We start from the raw sequence: 22,832 nt of genomic DNA on the forward strand, positions 1-22,832 counted from the left end.
ATCTTTGTACCATTTATCATAAAAAGAGAAAAGACTTAAATCTCACATTTCACTCACATTTGAGAGGCAGGAGCTTGAAAATGTTTAGTATTTTTGCTTAATATTTTTTTGAAGCACTGAGTGAATTTAGAGTAAAATGTTACCAGAAGGATACTTGGGGATTTATAACTTCAGCTCTTTAAATATTGAATCTAGAGGAGTGTGACATGAACAAAATGATTACATTATCCTGACAGTGCATTACATTATTTACAAAAACATACAAAATCTAATAACATTTTACTAGAGTGGAGTCCAAGAGCCGTCTTTAAATATGTATGTTATCTCTTTCATTCATTAAACATTCAAACGATGATATCTCTGCACATGAAGTCATAAGATGAGTTACATCCATCCAGACTTAACTGAAACTACACCTACATTAATTCATGTAGATAAGATTTGTGTGTAGATTATCCTTCAAGTGTATCTCTGACTTGTATCAAGACTCTGGTTGTCAGAGATGTTACAAAACAAAATATTTATTTGAATGAAGCTTTTCCTCAGGGTCTCAAGAAAAATCCAATTTTGACACCTTGAAAAAAATAATGACAGTCAATTTGTCTGACAAGAAGTGACCATAAAGGCGATGTTAAGCAATAATGACTCAATGGGAGAAATGAAAAGCTGACAGATGAAGGAGAGAGAAAAAGAAAGGAAGAGATGTTCGTACTATTTCGGGAGCGAACAGACTCCTAATGATGCCTCCATTCCTGCAGCAGTTAACGAAAAACAGCAGAGGGGGAAAACGGGGGAGAGAACATCTTTTCATGCTGGAAAAGTGGTAATTATTTTAATTAGCCCTTGTTTAAATCTGAATAGAGGCCCAAAGCTGGAGTTTGCAGCACAAACATGGGATCCTCACATTTGTGTGTGTGTGTGTGTCAGCTATGGATGTATCCCATGTGTCTTACTATCCTCAAGTGGAATCACTGCTTTGCAAAAATTTGGTTACGCCTGGCTGTGTGTGCACCAGCCGGGCTCCCTGCCTGCTCGTTAACAAACACGCCTGCTTATCGGGCGCGGCTCTGTCCATCACTGCAAAAATGTCACAGGTGATAAAAAAAAAATAAGGTAAGAAAGGAGGACAGCAGGAGCTCTGAATGTAGGATTGGGCTAATACCACTGCCTCTTTGAGGGGGAGGGAGGGTTTTCCTTTATTATTGTCGTTGGTCTTGTTTGCTTGTTTTTGTGTATTTTTCCTTTTCGTCATGTGTTTCAGCTTACCTGTATACAGTATGGCTGTTATGATGGCTGTGTGTGCAAGTGTGCCATATGTGTTGTATCACAATTATAATCATTTTAAAACTGTGTGTGTTATTGTAAATTTTGTTTTTAAATCATGGCTGCAACTAATTTATTTTCATTATCAATCATTTTCTTGATTTACTGATTTATCATTTAGAGGAAAAATATCCATCTCTGTTTCTCAGAGTCCAAAAAACAGACCTGAATCCAAAGATATTCAGGTTATAATTATATAAAACAGAGAAAAGCAGAGAATTTCTTTTTCAAAAATTAAACTTTTATCAAAATAGTTGCAGAAAGTACCAAATAACGTAATTAAAAAAGCTCCAGTCAAACCTAAAACAGTGGAAAAGGATGTGGAAAACATGAAATGGAAATGGAAATATCTTTTCAGTGGATGTCTATCTTTTCTATTTAGCAATAAACTAACATGTATTCCTGACTTTGTTTCCATCACTTTTGCTTTTATCTATACACCAATTTTTCCACCTCAGCCAAGCATAAAAATTTCCAGTGTTTCCAGTCAAGTTTTTTTTTTTAATCCACAAAAAATAAAATGCGCATGAAAACAGGTGGATGGCAACGCACTTAGTGTGATTTCCAGTGCAAGCCTCAGCTTCCTACATCCAACAGCTTACACCCAGAGAGCTGTATACTCAGCTGAGACCCTCCAAAATCTGCCAAGAGTTTAAAATGGGTGTGTGCATGAAAAAGAGAGCCAGATGGAGAAGTCAGAGAAGCCAGGATTTTTTTTTCCTTCTCGGTAGCCAAGGAAACCAACCAAAGATGTCCTCATTCAAGGTTACAGGTCACGGGTGACGTTCGGGAAATGGCTGCTGGAGGAGAAAGAAGCTGATGGAGAGAGAGGTTTGACTTTACTATTTAAGCACAAGTAATACAAGAGTGTGACAGAGACAAAGAGGAGTGACTGAACGGTCTTAATGAGGAGGTTTTTATGGCTTATGTGAGATGTGTCCACTCCACACAGCATGCCTGGGAGCAAAATGACCTCACCATCTAAATCCACAGAACGATATTTGCAGCAGTGAAGACAGTGGTCTGCTCACTGCAGCTGGACTGAACTGGTCACACTGCTCAGACAAACTGCCCTAATATGTCTCTTTAATCCAAGCTTTGGATCCAGATCAGACTCAGCTGTAAAAGGTCAATTTACCCAAATCACACAGATAAAAAATAAAATGAACTCCCTCTGTTATTGAGTCATAGTTTTCATTTTATATATTATGAATTCAATGGAGGTCTAGAGTTGAAAGAATCAGTGCCCAGAAAGTTAATCTGTAATTATTCTGATCATTTATTAACTGTTAATCGAGTCATTTATCAAGCAAAAATCACTCCATACACTCACTCATGTATGGATCATTGAACAAGCCTGCAGGGCACAGACTCATTGACTGTCCCTTCATCAGGAAGTTAAGAAGGAACAGTTAATGTTTCTTGTTTCAAAGTCACAGAGCTCAGGTAAGATACAAAATGACCACATGTCATAATCTGTCCTTGAGTTTAACTGTTCCAGCTTCTACAGTGTGAGGATTTCCTGCTTTTATATCTTTATAAACTGAAAATCTTTGGTCTTTGGACTTTTGAGCAAAATAAGACGTAAAGATATCAACTCAGACTCTGGGAAACTGCAATGGCCTTCTTTACACAATTTTGTTGGCCTTTCATGGACTAATCTATTAATCACAAAAATAACTGACTAATAAATAATGAGTGAACAGGTGATCGTTAGTTTCAGCTTTACAAAGATAATTGGAAATGTGTGGGTTTTTGATGCCAGAGCATCATTTGAAAAATTCCACCAACACCAAAGTCCGCCTTCACAAGCAGTATCCCAAAGTTACCTCAGTGTGCACCAGCCTCATTAAAACCAGTTTCCACCAGAGAAACAGTTCTAATGAAGTCTTCATGATACATCAGTGGATTGTCCTGGACAACTGAGGCAGTGTTTTTAAAAAGAGATGTTGCTGATGAGATTTCTTAAGGTGGTGGCTGATTTCACAGATAATTCAAAACATAAGGAAGAAAATAAATTGTGGGAAACTGCGATAAGCAAACTGGGTAATCAATTAGATGCTAGCTGGTGAACATAGTGAAGCATTTATCAGCTGTTTGGTAGAGACCAAAAACAGAGCTAAAAGAGAGGGAATACTGGACTTTGTCATCAGGTGGACACAAACATCACTCCACATGAATGATAATGTTGCTCTGTCACTGCTGGATGTAGAAATAAGCAACTTTTATCATCTTTAATGTCAATGTGGTGTACTCTACCTGTTTCTGCTCCCCCGAAGTGGCCAAAAAAAATCAGTTATTACAAGTTCAAGTGAATGTAAAACACTATGAAACCGCCTTGTGTATGAATTGTGCCTTGCCTTTTGTGGTTTGTGTAACTGGCCTCTGACTTCAAACTCACCCTGAAATTTTGGCACGATTGAAGAGTAGAAGCAGGTGGGGACTCTTGTTTTCTCCACTATTTTTAACATGTTCATTCATCTCGTCCTCCAGTGGGATGGATATTTGCTCCCTTTTTGTTCTTGTCTTGATGAATTCAGGCAATAAGAAAAAGGCAACCATCTATTACCTTGCATCTTTTCCAACTTAAATCTCTCTCACTCAAATGTATGAATAGCTGATAAATGAATAAGACCTCCTCAGAGTGTCTGAGCAGCTACTCTTGTTGATCTTGTTTAAACTTTCACAAAGGAAAAATCTCAGGAATTTCATTAGAGGAGGAACTCTGACACAATAACAAGTATTACATCTGTTCACATGGCCCACAACACAGGAGCATTGTGGGTAAAATTTACATGTAAAATGAGCATTTGACTTGTTTGTGATACAGAAGCTAAAATCCTCAAACTCACTGTTACCTCTCTGTTGCAGCCCACTCCATATGTTACAAAAAAAAAGCAGTGTCTCAGCTGTGTGTGGATTTTCCACATACTGTACATGATGTCACCCAGCTGCATACCATGTGGAATGGTTTTATAAGGACTTCAGCTGAGGTTTTGGTCAGAGGTTTTATATAGAAATGATAAATCATGCAACATAAGCTTGGGCGGAAATGATGAATTCTTGTACGCAATGTCATAAGAGGTGGATTAAGGAAGACAGAGAACAGCAGAACATCCCACAGCCTCCTCAGGCTGAGCGCTGACCTCCAGCTCATTACTCTTATCACATGTTATCTATCGAACACAACCCACTGTATCAAAAAAATAAATACCTTCCATCTAGGGACAAAAAGCTGGTCCCCACAGGCTTAAGCTTTACTTTAAGGCTTAAAGGATGAGGTCAGTGTGGTTCTGTATTTTTCAGATTGTCAGCAAAGATCAAAACCAGCTGTCTCTTAATACTTTCCAACTTCCTTACCTTGTCTGTGGCACTCCACCCTAAGTCTAGAGGCTCCTACTGAAGATGTAAACATTTTAAAACAATATAATTGTTAATCAGGCTTAGGTCAATGTGAAGGTAAGGGTTCAGTTCAGTTACGTAGCCTTCAGGGAGGTCAGTACAAGTGATAAAAACTAGTGTGCTGGGGGAATGTTGTCTAACTCTTTGAGAGGTCCAATTAGAGTTTCAGGGTGCTTTCACCCCAAACCTATTTGGTTCACTTACAATGAACTAGACCAAGACCCCGCTTCTCAAGTCGATCTCACTCCTGATCTCTGATTAGCTCCTGACACTACAAACAAGACTTGAAGGGCTGGGCTGGAAACAGACCTGTTGCTGTGGTCACTTTTGAGTGCAATATACAGTATAGTGTATTATTCAGACTTTCAAATGAAACAGTGAAAGTAAGTACAGTATAGCAGTTGGCAAACAGGGAAATGATTTCAACCACAGCTAAAAAGTAGAACAACACAGAGAGATGAGGAGTTAATAAGCTGTATAATGGACTGTAGAGAGGGAAAAACAAGGTGGATCAACTCTGAGAAACATCAACTCCAGAAAAAAGAAAGACAGGGAAGATAAAATGTTATTATTTTGGGTAAAAACAGCTCCTAACAAAGAGCACAATATCATTTTATATTGCAAAATAGCAATATAGTGCCAATATATTGTTGTGGGAGGATGCACAAGCGCTGCTTTGCTTATTTTGCTCCATTTCTTCCGCTCTTGCCTTTTTAGATTTGCTTTCTTCACATGATGATTCACAGCGATTCGTGCCTTCAGAAGCACCTGACTGTCCTTCTCCACTTGTGTCTCGCACAATCCGCCACCCTCCATTTCATTATCATTCTTCCTCTCTTCGCTCGCCCTCCAACAATTCGTTCTGCAAGACTGAATAAAGCTGGTGACAGAGAGACTGAGGGTGAAAAAAGAGAGAGAGCAAGAGAGAGAGACAACAGTGGTCTGAAACAATTCCTCTATCCAAATGTGTCAGGAACTGAAAACTAAGACCACAACCAAGAAACAAGACTAGGTGAAAACCTTGTATAGAACTTGAACCAGTCGTATTTGCATTCTGGTGACTGAAAAACAGCCCATTAAGACTACATGTTGACCAGCAGTCAATTCCAAGCTGCTGCTCTGTGATTCCAAATATACTCTCTTGTAAAATGATCACTCAGAGAGGGAGTTAGAAGCTCATACATGTCTCTGTCAGATGTGGTGTGGTCAATTAAATGAGATGCTTACAGAGGTGACATTTACAGAGGTGTGCCGGCTGAGGGGAAACCCGATTTCACACTTGCAGCCAACGCTGGTGACTCTTTTCTATGAAAAGCAGCAAAGGTTCGTCCAAAAAGTTGCTAGATTTGTCACTAGGTGCTAAAAGTCTGAAAAGTCAGTAAATCTAGAGACAAGGGTGCTATGTTGGCAATGCTGCGTGTGAACACCCCCCAAAACACCACATCATTTTGAAAGAGCAAGGACCAATGGAGAAACTCCAACAGTCACTTACTCAGTCAGTCACAAAAGACATCTGTGTTTATAGGACTGACCCCACTGTTGCAGTCCAGCCAGGGATAAAATGTTGGAAACTTGCAGAAAATGTGGTTGAAAAATCTTTTTTTTTTTTTTTTTTTTGCTTTATATTGCCTCTCAATAGTGTCTCTACATGCTCTGCACACATGAAGATATCAGAACTTGTTTTCACTCACAAGGAGACATTTACTGCCATTGCTCATTATAAAACCTCCACACAGTAAAACAGTCCACATACACTGCAGATATGAAGCCTTCATTTGTTTTGATAAACATTCCTCTTGTTCTGTTATTTCACCATCTGGAGCTGAATGTTTTCATTTCAGTTCTGCTTACTGTCAATCAACTGACACCAACAGGAAGATATGGAAACCTCCACAAGGACATTATCTGTCAAAATATATTGACTTATGTATTTAAGGAGGCTCTGTGGTTTTGAGTGCGTCTTTATCCACAGGTATAATATTTGCGTAACTGCTGTTATTTATAGCATTTTATAGTATTTTATTAGTATTTTTTGAAATAAATTATGTGTTTTAACAGACTATAAGTGATCATGAAGAATACCAAAAGCAAAATTCCTGCTGTGTGGCCTCTTTAAGACATTGTGACACTGTTGGATTAATAATTAAATGTAATCTTAAAATAACTCTCCACAGCACATTTACTGTATATTTGATTCCCGAAAAATGGCAAAAAAAAAGGACTGTGTGAGATCATTTATGGCACCTGCTGCAGAATTAATCTGGCAATCATGGAGAAGATAACATCTAAAGTGCATAAAGGTTTTGCACAGTGCTGTGTATTTGATAAAATATGCCACTGCCTTCATGTTTTGTTTCTAAGTTGCATAGCAATGACTTTATTTATAAGCCATTGCTTGTCCTCAAATGGATGTAAACAATGCAGCTGTTTTATGAGGAAAGGGTTAGGTTAGGTTAGCTAACTAGAAATAAAGAGAAATGAAAAGGCTGAGACCCTAAAATATTTAGGGAATCTGCTGTAAACCTGCCACTAAAGGGCCTTTGAGCTGACCTGACTTAAAGAAGCTCTACAGTATGATTCCACTCTCTGAGAGACAGAAGCACACAGAGGAGGGGCAGATGCTGGACGGAGGTAAAAGTGGTTTGTCCCTAAAGGACATAGAGAAAGATGATTAGTGCAGTAATCCTGTTAGCGACCACTGATGGCTGCTTCCGAGAATCACAACCAAACACTCAACACGTCCCTCACCTGGCCGTGTGTGTGTGTGTGTGTGTGTGTGTGTGTGTGAGTGAGTGACAGGCAGAGGAACAGATCAGTTGCGTAGGTGGACTATGTTTGAGACTGTTGCCAAAAACATATAAAAGTGCTATTAGCCCTGTACTGATACTCATGATTTTACATATAAATTTGTGAAGTTGTGATTTTCTTTTTACACCGGTGAGATTTTGCTCCTTTTTTAAGCAGAAAAAGCCCCAAATTCTCTTGATGGAGCCTCTCAAAAAGTGATTTTTGGAAGGCTGTCTTAGTCTCCTGTCAAATGAGTATATTTGGGTTTTGAACTGTTGGTCAGACAAAACAAAGCTGCAGAGATTTAGTAAAGGCAATGAGTGACGAGCAGACAAGCACGGGCAAATGCACTCAACACAAGCAACACAAACAACACAGCCACAGCCGTGAGCCTTTGGTTACGGTTAGCAGATTAGCAACATTCAACGTTGTTACTCATTGTCTGGTTTCATGGTAAATCTACCTTCATAACCAAATCAACCAACCACTACAACACATGATGAAGGTAGCAGCCTGGTGCCCCTCCAGGAGATACTGACATGTCCATCTGAATGGACGTGTACATGCATCTGTATTTGAAGAACAGCCAATAAGAATGCTCAGAGCGAAGAGGTGGTGGTGGTGAAGTCTAGTTTGCTCTCAGACCACTTGGATTACAATATGTTGGAAGGTGATTGCCCAGTTTCGCCAGAAGATTACTGCCTACCCCAGCTCAGGCTTTGGAAAGTTATGATGAGTGTTTTTCACTATTTTCAAACATTTTATGGGGTAAAATAACCAGCAGATTAACTGATGATTGATTAACACCTTAATATTCAAACCTTTACATCATCTGTCTTTACTGAGTGTTTGGAGAACAAATGGTGTATTAGTATTTTGTGATGGTAGATTTCAGCATCACTTCAGCAGTTCTTATAATTACTAAAAGCACTAAAACTACCACGGCTGTTAAAGGAATAGTTCAATTTTTTTTTTTTTTTTGAAGAGTTAAATGTTAGAGCTGAGGACCTTTAAAAAACACAAAGCTGTGTTTTTATGGGGGTGTTACTTGCAGTGTCCAATCCCCCAAGTCGTTCTGCTAAAATAAGCTAATCTGCTGAAGGCTTCAGCTCCATATGTAGCACGGGAGAGGGTTTTTGGTCCTCACATCAAACTCTTCAGCAACAAAGCAAATCAGCATATTTCCCAAAATGCTGAACCAATTCTATAATTTTCTACAACCCATGTGTTGATTGCAGCAGCTGTCAAGGAGGCAATCTCCCACACAATCTACTGTATAATGATGCATGATCATTTGGTAACCATGGAAACACACGTGAGCGTCAGCACAAGAGTGAGAGGCTTCATCAACAAACAATGAAAAGGGGTTAAAACAGAGCTGCGTTGCTGCTTGTGTCCTGGCGATATGAGAGTATTTTTCATATGGTAATTAATCTGCTACTCTAGCTTCAGTGAAGGATCTGAGAACTTCTTCCACCACTTCTCTGCAGTCACCCATACTGGATCGAGGTGGGTGGGTGGAGGATTTGGGTTGGGTTGGGCTTAGGGTTTGAAAAAAATATGAAAAATTCTGTCATGGAGTGTCCTGTACGTGGTTGCCATGGCAACGGGTGTGTGCCAGTGCCAGGGATCTCCGCTGGTCCCAGTGAAGTCACAGCAGTGGACTCTGGCAGCCACACAGCATTCCTGCTGCCTGAAAGAGCTGAAACATGCCCTTTGTGCGCGCACACACACACACAACTGTCTAACAAACATACACTCATGCACATGTGTAGTGACTCAACAACAAGAGGAAACCCACTCAAACTCATGTACACACAGTGACAGACACACACACACAAGCTTGTAACTACCTTTAACCTGTTTACTCTAGTAGACCGTAGCAACAAGCATTTAGATGTGAACAGTGAAAGTGCAGACACACACGCACAGAGACACACACATAACCAGGCTCAACTTTCTGGTAAATCAGGACACACCCAGTGGCTTCATAAACCAACATGTCAGCTGGAGTGGACACACTCATAATTGTGTAATGATGTAGCACTGCTGCAGAAAACAAAGATAAGAGCAAGAAAAAGCTTTAAGAAAAACTTGTTGAAACTAGTAGTTCATTCTGAATTTAAATTACCTCATATGAGTCAACCTAAAGGTTCAGGTCTGAGATCAGCCATAAGAAGAAAATTCATGTCTGCACGTCATGATAACATCATTAGTGACATTCCTGCTCTGCTGGCAAAATAAAACAGGAGAGATAAAATGCCTCACTGCCCACACAACGCACAACATTTCTCTCTCTAGTGGGATCGAGGAAGACATAACACTAACCCAGTCACAGCAGTATTTAAACTGGCAAAATTTCACAATAAAAGCAGTTAATTTTACATTAAAGTAAACTGGATATATTTGGGGTTTAAGACTTGGTTTTATAGACTAAACAACTAACCAATCAATCAATCAAGAAAATAATTGGCACATAAATGTATAATGACAATAATAATTGAAACAGCTGTGCTCAGTGGACTCATTCATGGGTGTAAGAATTTTCTGTGTCAAGTTCACATGATTGAACAACAGCAAGCCACCTTAAACTGAGCAAAGGCTGGAATGTAACAAATACAAAGTTATGCTGAACAGGCAGCAGAATGGCTGTCACTCAACGCTATAAGGGAGGACTGACAAGTTGGCGGCCTAAGGAAGAAGGAGAGGAGTTAAACGGTTCAACTCTGGGGGGGGTCTGTTTTAGGTAATTAAAAACTACCAGTCAGCACTGTTTGAGAAATTGTTCCACAGCAGCAACGATGTCATCATCACTGTCAAAATGGCAACCACTGAGCTCCATGTTCATCTTGGGGAAGAGGTGTAGTCTGAGGTATTGGACAAATTCAAATCCACGTTCAGTGTTTCTGCTGACGTCAACTCGGCAAGTCGTACACCAAACTTTTTGGCAACTTTTCCAAGTTATTGTTTCAACAGTAGAGGGCATACATATGAATTTTCCCAGTTAGGAACTACTTTTTATGATTATTCCAACTCCACATGAAGGCACCATTACCTCTTGGAAGTTATGGTTTCATTTCAACTCTCTATACAAAAACATACCAAGGAGGTGTGAGAGCAGACCATGAGGGTGCGGAGGAGGGGGATTCAAACAAGCAAAACCTGTGTGAAAACATCTTCTGTTAAATCATTCAGGATCTATGTGTGTGTGTGTGTGTGTGTGTTGCCCTCTAGGCTGAGGCCCAAAACAGCAAAACATCCCAACATGCAGTCTCTAGAGTTTTCTCCGATCTATCCACCCTGTGGTTAACGTCACGCACTGCTGAGCTCACACACAAACAATCGCAAACTGCATCTGCCTGCATGACTCTCACTTTTCCCCTCCTCTTTCTCCCTCCTCCTTTTTCAGTATTTCCCCTCACATTTAGTCCTCTGCACTTCACTTCCCTCAACCTGTCGAAATACATTCTACGTTTCTCCTTATCTGTCTGCGTTCCCCTCTGCTCTGGAGATGCTCCCTCCCCGCTTTCAGCTTCCTTGTTTCTCACTTTTTTCCCTTTCTTTCTCTTTTTCACAGAGAAAACTCAAAAGGACCAACAGTGATAGAAAGGAATGACAGCTGTGCAACTGAGAGACATGTTTATATGTGTGCGTGCAGGGTGATAGGGGAGGGGAGAGGGGTTTAAACAGGAAGTGATTTGTAGATATAAACGGCTTGCGCTCCTCCTCTCTCATTCTCTCCTCCGTCCTTGCCACAGTCGCCCTGGCAGCCGTTCAACTTTAAACTAGTTTGTGTTTTCAGTTATTCAAATCTAAAATCCTCTTTATGCTCTGGTGTTTTAATTCCAGCACTGGAGACCTTGCTGCCTCCAGAGTGAAGGTCACAGTCTAAATCCCACATCATTCGCATTAACTCTAATAACAGACATGAACACTCTCTCACACGTGTTAAATGAGTCTCTCTCTTTCTAGCTCTTCTACTTATTTTGTACCTCCTAGAAATACTTAAAGGTTTTACACAAATGGCACGCTACTCATCCAGTAAAACTGTCAAAGGCCAACTAAGATTACAGTGCATGTCTTTTTTCTGCTTTGTCAATTAGCACACTGGTCCAAATATAACAGTTTGAGGATCGGAAACACTCTTGTTGGGAAAGTTGAAAGTGAAGCCTTTTGTCTCATGAAGAGAAAGAGTGAAACATGAATTACATAATATGTGAAACCCACATTTGCGTATCTGTCTGTGTATCAGTCACAGCCTCACACTTGTCAGAATCATTTTTCTCTGACAGTTAGTATTTCTCAAACTTCAGTCTTTTCAAGCTCATCATCTGTGACAGCTGTAACTCTTAGCTGTTTGACAGATTTTCTCCCTGATTCAATTCTGCAGTAAAGGCGTCAGGAGACGCTCGTTTTCACTCGTCGCACAGGCCTTCAGAAACTCCTGCAGGTTAAAACAAAATAATAACAAAAAACGATGGTAGTTCAGTCAAAAATACGTTTACAAATTTATGACGCTTAACAAGCATTTCAAGGTAATTAGTTTCTGGCAAGTGCCAGGTGGAGCAGCACAGTTTTCAGATCCTGTCATGGACTTTTAGAATATACAGATTAAAAAACGCAATACACAAACAAGGTAACTGATCAAAGTAGATGACTGGCAACTTCTGCTCTGTAAAACCCCTGTTTTTGTCAATGGGGTCTGGTAGTAATATATAGTGATGTTTCTGCTTAAACAAAAAGGATCTAACTCTTTCTATAATGTTGTCAGACACTTAAAATAACAATCTGAGCCTGTCAGAGGAAAAACAAGCACTTTACAGTGAACAACTGCCCACTGGATTACACTGCAGCAGCCAGGTGCACCATTGCTTGACACTGCAACAATTTGTCCCTCACACCTAAACACATGGGGAAATAAGGTTCAGGAACATTTACACTCTTTACCCAGTTTATATTAAACTGGATCTGGAGAGTTCAACTTTTATGGAAAAATGACTCAAACATGAGAACAACATGTAAAACTTCCAGCACATTTACGTAATGAGGCACATGTCTGAAAGGGGCTTACTTTGTGCACTGTTGACACTGATGCAATGCACTACGTAGCCCAGTGAATGCTGCCCTTGTAAAGCTTCCTGTGTTGAAGTGTTGTCTGGAAAGCGTCAGTGTGTCAATGTTTTAGTCATTTCTAGGGCTGGATTATATCTCAAGGTGTTTCTATACTATTGTCTATTTGTGAAGCTCTTCCAGGCCAAGAGACTAACATGTTGAAAAATGATAAAGAATAACAAATGAACATGTGCTTCGTCTCTCTTGAAGTCACATACATAAACTCCTGACCAGCAGCTGTGATGAGGTGGTGTGTGTTCCCGGAGAGATGTGGCACCAGTAGCCGAATGATACTGGGAGACAGAGGGCCCTCAGTGACCCTAATTGCTTTGCATGCACACACACACACACACACACAACCACAAACACATGCACACAATCACAGGGGGATACATTGTCATTACTTTTGACCAGTTTCCAGGAGTACGTTGTGAACAAATCATTGTTCACTTCTTGGCACAGCGGGAGGGGGGCAGAGAATTAGAGCAAATGGAACAAAGTGAGAACAATGACGCCAAGGAACACGACGGAAAACATCAAAGTGGTGTTGAATGAAAGAAAATGGGAAAATCAGGGATTGACAAGAAGAAAACACAATCCAGAGTTTCAGACGCAGAGCAAGGAGTGCAGATGGGAGAGGAGAAGGAGGCAGAGAGGGATAAGAAACCCACATGGCACTGTCTGAGAAGGAACAAAAATAAACTCAGCCACTCATATCAAACATAAACAGGGCTCCCACTGTGGCCTTCATACGAAATTCCATGACTTTTCCATGACTTTCAATAATAGAATGGAGGCACATCTGTGCACTTTCAATCTTAAAACTTTTATGGTTTGTTAAGCTGCTTCTCTGCTCATTATGATTTAGAAAGGGATAACTAGCCTGTTTTACAATACACCTGAAAACCACCAGCAGCTGCAAAATACTTTTTAGCCAAATTACCAGCACAACAGTAGGTTGGTCCAGCACTTTGGTCAAGAGGGAAATATCTCAACAAATACTGCATTAATTGCCATGAGGTTTTGTACACACATTCTTGGTCCCCAGAGGATGAATCCTGATGATTTTGGTGATCCGCCAATTTTTTCCATTTAGCACCATTAGCATGTGAAGGTTTTCACTCATCCACCTGGCGTATATGAGACAGACATTTTCTCTGAAGATACGTTGTGAGGCTGCATTCAGCCCTGCTGTGTTGATTTGAATGGAACCAGTCCAGGAGTGCCAACACAGGGTTGTCCAGCAAAAAGGTTGACTCAACCTCTACTGCAACACATCACCACTCAGCACAGCGCTGCATTTCTCACAAGCACACATTCCTGATGAACTTGTGACATGAGCGCTGTATTTCTGCGATCACTGTGATCAAAGATAAAGCAGTTGCTGCTGTGATACCTGTTTTGTGTCTGTTAAGCATTAATCTGTGAGTCTAACTGGACTGGAATATGTTTCATTGTCCCACCAGTACCTGCAACAACATGCCACCACCAACACAGCCCTGTGCATCCTTATCACAGTGCTGCAAGTAACTCATGAAAAGGATTCAAATAACCTCAGATAATGCACTGATTCCCATTTCACCTGACAAAAAATCTATAATATTAAACGACCAGAATGACCGGTGGAAACCCCTGCAGTGGTACTAAGCACATCAGGCGGTCAAACTCTGACACGTCAAGGCTCCACGCTCCAAATACAACAGCAGGAGAGATGGAGAGAGACAGTGTCCTTCAGCATTGGAACAGCGAGCAGTCAGGCAACACGCAGGCCTGTCAGAGAGACGTCCAACCATGCCTTCCCCTGAGCCTCATCCTGGAAAACCTGTGTGTCTGTCCGTGTGTGTGTTTTCATTCACTTATGTGCAGGCTTGCGACTGTTAATCCCACACCATCACCCCCACCCACCCTCCGGGGCCTGACTGGCGTGTCTACCACGAAGTGGAGTGTATGCCTTCTGGCCTGTTACTCAGTAATGCTGTAAGCTAATTGCTGATGGTTTACTGGGGAAAATTAATATAACAGCCTGAGCTTAATGTGTTTAACTTGATTGAGATTAATGTCCCTTTAACTCACTCTTAATACGTGATGAAGCAGCACTCTGGCAGCCGCTCCAGTTCATCCATACAGAAGTGGCCTGAATAACAATACTCAGTGAGCAAAATGGTCCTGATTGATGGGGGAGTTACAGATTTTTTATTTAGTTTTGGTGGAATTTCTGGGGGTTATCGGGAGAAAATCTTTCTGCATATATAATACAACAGCATATACAATATTCTATCAGGAGGATACTCTAGGTGTCATCCAGTTTCACAACTTAATCTGTATTAGCTAGAGAAAAAAAAAGTCTGATGTTCTGATAAGCCAGTCTTTGCATTTCAATGCACACCACTCTGCTTTGCTTTACTCTGCTGTGGTTCAACTTCTCCTTAAAGATTACCAGAAGGCCTTTCTCTGAAGCCAAAGCACATGTAATTGTTTTCTTATTAAACTAGAGAAGAAGGAAGAGTTATTTCTGGCATAATGGGTCATGAGGTCAACTGGCTGCTGGAGCATTTTCAAGGCTTGGATGGACATGAAACTCTCCCAGACGAATCATCACTACAAAAGAATGATCAACTTCACTGGAAAAGTTTGGTTCTTTCATTAAAAAAAAGTTTTTGATACTGTGGTAAGAAGGATGGAACTAGAAGGCATGAAAGCCCCATTTAATGCACTCAGTGGTTTAAACCCAATCAGATCCTAGGTCCGTTCTTATGTCCCACATTACAACAACTACGCATTTTATAGTTTGCCGCTGTCTGGCTTCATCTGCATCGCCACTGTGACCCATGGTCATACTCTTGTATTTACCACCATTTACCTGAGGCTGGAACACCAACCAGGCAAAGTGGGGAACTGCCCCTGGGCCCCAAAGGCCACAGGTTCATCCATCAACACAATATTAACTTAGTGGTTGTTTTGCATACTAGCTACTTATCTTGTGGATGGTCCCTGTGCCTTTACCATTTTAGTTTATGTTGTCCTCCTGTGGAGTATTTTCCCAGATAAAGTTGTGTTTAATCACAACACTAAAAACTAGAATGGTACTCAGTAGAGTGCATACCTCCATCAAGGTCAAACAATCTTACACATTCTGTCTGGCTCTTGTAACAAAAAAATGAAAGGAAAAGGGAAGTAGTCTGATAACATAAATGATTTATTTGTCACATCTTCCCCTTTAGCTGGATCAGCCCCCAAATTTACTGGGTTCTTCTCTGGACAATGCCCCATCCCTCTACCAGGTTTAGTGCAAATCAGTTCTGTGTTTCTTGTGTAATCCTGACAAAGAAACAAAGAAACAAACATTCACGGGTGAGAACACAGCCTCCTTGGCAGAGGTAATTGGGACATTTTAAGTGTTATTTGAGCACAGGAGGTCCAGGATTTAATGGAAACAGGGTGCATATTTAGAGGGCAGTAGGTGTGGGGTCAGTGGAGGCCCATAGATGTGTGAAAAGCCCCAGAATAGATATGATACTACTGAGGAAACATAAAACACTGAAGATGAGGGTGATATGATCTTAACAAGTACCTACTGTACATACAGGCTCTTATCGCATCCATGAAACAGTTCAGAGCTTGCAGACTGAACAAGGACTGCCTCAATTGCCTGCGTGTGTGTGTTTTGTCGGGGTAACTGAAGAAAGAGGGGTGTGTGTGTGTGCATTTGTGTGCAGAAAGTGTAGTCGTCTCAGACACGTGTGAGCATGTTGTCGTAGTAACATAAGCTGTGCGGGAGCAAACCTCGCCCTTTCCCTTCATTTTAACTGGAAACCTCAAATAATACCTCCTAAAATGAGTCGGTGTGTCTTTTTACTCTTCCTCCTCAAGCTCTGAACCATCTCTCCCTCAGCTCTGCTTCCACGTTATCACGTAGGCTTGGTATTTATAAAGTGAAACTGAAACCAGAATGTATTATTTCTATAACACCAGTATGTTTACTGTGTATATTTGGTGTTAATTGTGACTTGTGTATTTACTAGGTCAAATTTTTTTAATTACTAAAAAGAAGAAATGTAAGTTTGAGTTTATTTTCCTGCAGTGATGGCACCCTCCTACACTAGTGTTCTCCTGTGAGGGTGAATTTTTGCCTCTACCTGACAATGTTTTTAATTTGACTGGTGCAATATCTCTGTGTGTGTGTGCTCAAAAAATAGACTGTTGAATCACTTCAGTTTCAGTGTACACACAAGCAGTTCTCCAGCCTGGAGGCCAGTGTTACAGAGAGAAACCAGAAAGTCCTGGTTCTGTTTCAGCAGTAAGACCACCTCATTCAAAATCTCACTGACATTTTTAACAACTCTCAATAACTAAAAATCCAGCCTCTGATCAGAGAATTTCTTAATGATATGTTGTGTGGCTTGTTTCATGTGTTTAGATAAAGGTGGTAGCTTTTTGAAAATTACCTGTTTTAATAACGGCCTATAATAAATACCATTTCCCATAAGCCCTAGACATTTGTCAGCTAAACATCAGCTAGCTCTGACATGTCTGTAACAACAGCAGGACAGAGAGGACTGCACAGTGTGGAGGTAGACAGCAGAGGTTATCATCAGGTATATGACGCATTTTCCTGATGACTACTTTTCCTGTCGATTAAACAGAAATTTTAGACTTTTTGACTAGTTTTATTGAGCCAGCCGCCCAAAACCCAAAGATATTCTGTGTGCAATTATATAAACCAACAGGAAGCAGTATATCCTCAGATTTTGGAAGCTGGAGCCAGAGAAAGTTTGGATTATAAAAATTGTGGCAAATTCCAACTGAGAATGTGACCCAGATATTCAATCCTTGACAGTTACTGATATTCTGGCACATTTAAGCAGATTCTGGAAGCAGTGGAGGTTCGATACCGAGCCCTGGCTGTCACGGCTAACCGTGCCTGTCACCGACATCACTCCTCTCATCTGCCCATCCTTTCATCCACTTCCTCCCCGGCAGCAGTCAAAGGACTCTCTGTTCAGCTGGGTCTTCCAGATGGGGCTCGCTGGGCTGACTCACGGCCCCATACATACAGTGCGGACGACACCCTGGCAAAAATCATCACCTCCTCCGTGACGCGACCGCTGACATGAAATATGGAGCTTGATATTAGCATCAGATGTGAAACAGGGCTGAGAAGGTAATAACCCTGAGCGGCGACTAAAGCCTATTTCTCCTCTAGCTGTCTTTAATGTCACATAAATGACCTCGCACACTGGTGAAAGAAATACTCAGATCCTTCAGTAAAAGTACTACTATAAATACTAATCTACACAGTGTAGAAATACTTCAAGTGAAAGTTAAGTTCAAGTTAAAATTCTTCCTAGAGAGTAAATACAGAGGTTTTATCAGCACAATTAACTTTAAGTGTTAAAAGTACTTGTATTGCAGAAGATCAGCCCCTGAAACTGATATAAAAAATATATCATTAATACTGATGTACTGACTGATGTTGTAGCTGCTCGGAGTAGAGCTATTTTTAACTACTTTACATACAGTTTAGCACTGCATCAATTAATTGATTTATCAACTGTCAATCAACAGGAAATTAATCTGCAACTATTTTTATAATAAATCAATCTTTTTTGTCATTTTTAAGCCAAAATGCCAAACAGTGGATGGTTGCAGCTTCTCAAATTTGAGATTTTAAAGCTTTTTTTCTTTGTTATATATGATAGTAAATTTTGGACTGTTGATTAGACAATATAAAACATTTGTAGGCATCAGCTTGTGCTCTGAAAATGTATTTTTCACAGTTTTTTGACATTTTATAGACAAAAACAATAAATTAATTGAGAAAATAACCAGCAAATTAACTGATATTTAAAATCATTGTTTGTTGCAGCAGTTAGGTTATTTAGTCCAGTGTTTCATAACCTAGGAGTCTGACCCTCCAAATGGTCTCAGGATAAATCTAAAGGGTCATGAGATGATTAATGGGTGGGGAGAGAGAAACTTTTCTCTAATCTTTGATTTTTTTTTTTTTTTTAGAAATATTTACATAATTTGAACAGTTATTGAGATGACAAGGTGAGAGGTTCAGAGGAGAAATGGCAAAAGTCGTCTGAAACATGACAAGGAGATACAACTACACACTGCTTTATTATGAATAATGATGATCAGGAGCCAACAAGTCTGGTTTCATCTTAAACAATGTGTTGTATTTCATGAGTTTGTCATATGTTTTTAACATAAATCTTCAATCTGAAAAGTAACTGAAGCTGTGAAATATCATACAGTGAGTTTTGCTCTGAACTACTGTGGAGTGGAAGTATCAAGTAGCATCAAATAAAAGTACTCAGGTAAAGTCGGAGCACTTTCTGCACTGAAGTGGAGTACTTGGGTAAATCTACTCAGCTACATTCCACCACTGCTGGTCAGAAAGGTGACACATAACCTGAGGTGGATATCTTATACATGAAAGGTAATGATCTCAAAACATGATCCTCCTCGCTTCACCACCCTCCTGCTCCTTTATGGGATTCGGTGACCTGCAACCTGAGCACAGGTGAGGGTGGAAAAGCATGATGTCACTATGACGTCGGTTGGGCGGTCAATAGGTGAGGGGTCTTTCCTGCCTAAAACCCAAACTAGTTGTATTGTAAAGAGTCGAGTATGTGTTGGGTATTTGTCTGCAGGAGAGTCACGGTTTTGTTAAATCCTATAAAATGTATTAAAGCTCATTCTTGTTGGGTTTTTCCTCGTGTTGCTGTTTGAATCTCCCATGTAGCAGAGTCTACTGTCACACACAACTAAAGCCTCACACGTCAAAAGTTCCTGGCACCTTGCACATCTATCCTATCATCTGAGCAATGTGGAGTGGCTACTTCGAAACCCTGACAAAGGACAAACCCGGAGGCTGTGGCATTTGAAATTACGCACATGTGATGCGCCTGGAAAGGACGCGCGACGAGGGGTTATCAGCGAAGATGCGCTGCTGTCAACATGTGCGCAAAACGCACAAGCCCCGCGTGGCCTTGGAAGACGCAGGGACCAGGCAACAGCAAAGTAAAAGCAGACTCGTTGCTTGTCAGCGCAGGAGAAAGCGAACATTTCTGATTATTTCTCTATTTTCCCCCCGCTTCACTTATGTGTGATTTTTTCTAAGGAGATATTTCACTTGTTGAAACATTTGCCAACAACATCACAATGAATATTGTGGCAGTATGTCTCCCAAGGAGCTATTTTACACCATTATTTGGCCATCTTGAACAAAATGGTTCCAGTTCCAGTATGCTTTTGGTATTCTCTCTACAGGCTTATATTCCCATGAGGTGTGTGGGGGGTTCACAGGCAAAATGAAGCTAAAACTGCCAGTAAAAAAAAACAGCCATGTCAGGTTGACATTCCCTTACCTTTATGATACTGCTCCGGCGAGGTGCTGCCTTCACCGACTCCAGGAGGATGGTGTCGGTGTCCTGGCCGCCACCGGGGAGGATGACACCGCTCCGCCGGCCGCGGGACGCTCTCGGCGGGATGCAGTCCGGCGCTCCGTCGCTACACAGCCCGTCTCCATATCCATCACGCTCAGACATGTCGATGAGAGGGGAGGGGCTCGATTCGGATGTGGAAAAGGGAAAATTAATCAAGTCGTCGGATCTGACCCGAATAAAGTTTGACTTGTCTGTGCGTGGGTGCCATTTAAAGGAGAAACTGGTTCCTAAAGCATCGGCCGTGCAGCAGCAGCAGCAGCAGCTCCGTCACACTGAGGGAAACTAATCAGCCCAATTTCGTTAATTATGATCAGATTCTCATAGTCACTGAGCACCAATAAGCCGCGCTGACTTCAGGCTTTTAGTCTGAGCTGATCTCCACAGTCCATTCCCGCTCCACTGAAACGTATCACTGTTGAAATCAAAGCATCGCACGCAGGTACAGTATCGACTTGGATGAAAACCGGACTGGTGCGCTCCCCGGAGACGCGCAACAAGTCCTCACCGTTCCCCGTGTTGGTCTTATCTTCGAGGCGGTCGAGACAACAACCACCGCCTGTAGCCAAAAAGTGCGTGACGAGAAATGATGAAAACGAGGTGGTGTTGGTGGGAATTTTGTTTTAAAACAATCCAGCGTCGGCTACAAGACGACTCGAAACCCTACTCCCTCCCTCCTCTCCCCAAAACAAATCGATGTCAAAGTGCAGAGAGGAGCGAACTTGCGCCGCGGTCACCGTCAAGTAGACAGAAGATCTGCTCTCCTGTCACCGCGGAGCGCACAGGCTCGGACTAAACACAGACACTACGGTCGTCTTGGTTTTACTCAGAGCAACAACAGCCGAGTTTTAACGAGGAGAGGGAACACAATTGACAGTCGCACCGCCTCTAACCCGCCACCCCTCCCTTCATACCCTCCACCCAGCTCCTCCTACATTCCGCCCGAAATCATGATTGACGCGAGAAACAGCCAATGCTCTCCGCCGATTGGAGATTTGGAGTCAGTCAAAGCCTCTGATAGGTGGAGTGTCACTCCCAGGTACCGAGAGAACCTCCCAATTACTTTTGAGCACCATCCACCAGACAGTGGGAGTTCGGGTGGGGGTGTACAGTATAAACCTCATGGACGGTGGGCACTGAATAGACGTGGTTTGATTTTTTTGTATAAACGAATCTAAGTTATGTTCTTCCGTTTTCATTCTGAATTGGTTGATTAATCGATAAGTTGGTGGACAGAAAATCAAAGAAGAACTATTCTGATGATCAGTTAATCATTTTGGCGTGTTTTCAAGCCAAAAAACAAGCAAAACAAAAACATGCCAACATGACAAAAAACTGGTGAGATAAATTAAAAATTAAGAAATAAAGGCAAACGTAGGTACAATAAAATGAGTAAATAAAATAAAGTAAGTAACATCTATAAACAATATTTCAAAAGCCAGGTTAGATTTTGGGCTTAAGATTAAAGATTTCAACACTTCCAGCTGCTCTCAGACTGTACAAGAATGTAAGAGCTAATGTCTGCCTCACCAAAGGTTTTAGTGTTGCACTTTGGACTTACTGGCAGATTCAGCACATAAACTGCTCCATTCATTCAAAATGCCCTGGTTTTGAGAGTTACACAAAGCATCAGCTTTTAAACCATTTAGTTTTGTCTTCATACCCCCAGGGTGCATGTGAATGCTGACTTCTGAGGTGCACAGCTGACCTTTTATTATTGTCCAGTTGGAGTTGGTTCAGAGCGACAGGCCCACCAGTAAAGATTGGTAGGCAGTGTGGACGTATATAATAAAAGTGTGATACATTATTCATAGCTGTGGTAGAATTGCCTTTTCTCTCCTGGGCCTCTTCCAGAGAGGTCAGAGATCAGGGTCAGGGAGACAGCAGCACCCCTGGGGCTGGCAGGGATTTAGTGTCTTGCTCAAGGACACATCTACAGGGTGGACTGTTGTATGCACAGACACTTGAACCCTGCTTGCCTTGATAATGTACAAGACAGACTCACTTATAGAGTTTGCAATCAGTTAGTATTCCTACTTCTAGATACATGCAAGGGGGTAAATGGATAGAGAGTGGAGAAGCTTGGCCATCAAAAGAACAGAAATTATGAATTGATTTTCACTTTGCGTCCCCTCAACTCACCAAATCTGAATCCAACAGAACACCTTTGGGATGTGGTAGAACAGGAGACTGGCAGCGTGAGTGTGCAGCTGACAAATCTGTAGAAATTATGTGATTCAATCATGCTAACATGGACCAGAATCTCCAAGGACTTTTTCCAACATCAGGTGGAATGCATACAACAAAGAATTGAAGCTGCTTGAGAGTGGGAGGGAGGTTATACCACTCCTAATAAAGTGTTTGGTGAACACATCTATATACATGGATGGGGGACAAATTGAAGAAAAGGAAACCAAAGTGTGTTATGTGTGTAATGTGATGTGAACTTTACTGGTGGGATGAACAGTATTCTATCAAAGGACATTCCCTCATCTGATGTTCTGCTAATGGTGGTTGGGAATGCCTAACACATCACAACAAGATCTCCCATAGGTGTTTAGCCAAGTACAGGGCCTCTAAAATTCCTTAAAGACCATAAAAGAAAATTATAATCTCCAACAGATGCCTAGAAACTTCTAGAGGACCTGTGGAACATCATCACTGTCCACTACAACCTCCTAAAATTCCCCTGAACTCTCTAATGGACCTCTAAAACCTTGTCATTGACCACTAAACCTTCCAAAATCACATGTAGCA

The 22,832-nt window shown here is 41.2% G+C and overlaps 1 protein-coding gene across 1 annotated transcript in view; it reads right to left on the reverse strand.

The window, feature by feature from the left end:
- Positions 1 to 20,967, reverse strand: part of plcl1 (phospholipase C like 1) — an 88,923-nt gene extending 67,956 nt beyond the window's left edge. Inside the window, 1 exon segment of the mRNA XM_018704401.2 lies at positions 20,001 to 20,967. Coding sequence (XP_018559917.1) covers positions 20,001 to 20,180 — 180 coding nt within the window. The 5' untranslated portion in view covers positions 20,181 to 20,967.
- Between the last annotated feature and the right edge of the window lie 1,865 nt (positions 20,968 to 22,832).

This window comes from Lates calcarifer, linkage group LG1 (genome assembly GCF_001640805.2).
Source record: "Lates calcarifer isolate ASB-BC8 linkage group LG1, TLL_Latcal_v3, whole genome shotgun sequence".
Classification (NCBI taxonomy): domain Eukaryota; kingdom Metazoa; phylum Chordata; class Actinopteri; family Centropomidae; genus Lates; species Lates calcarifer.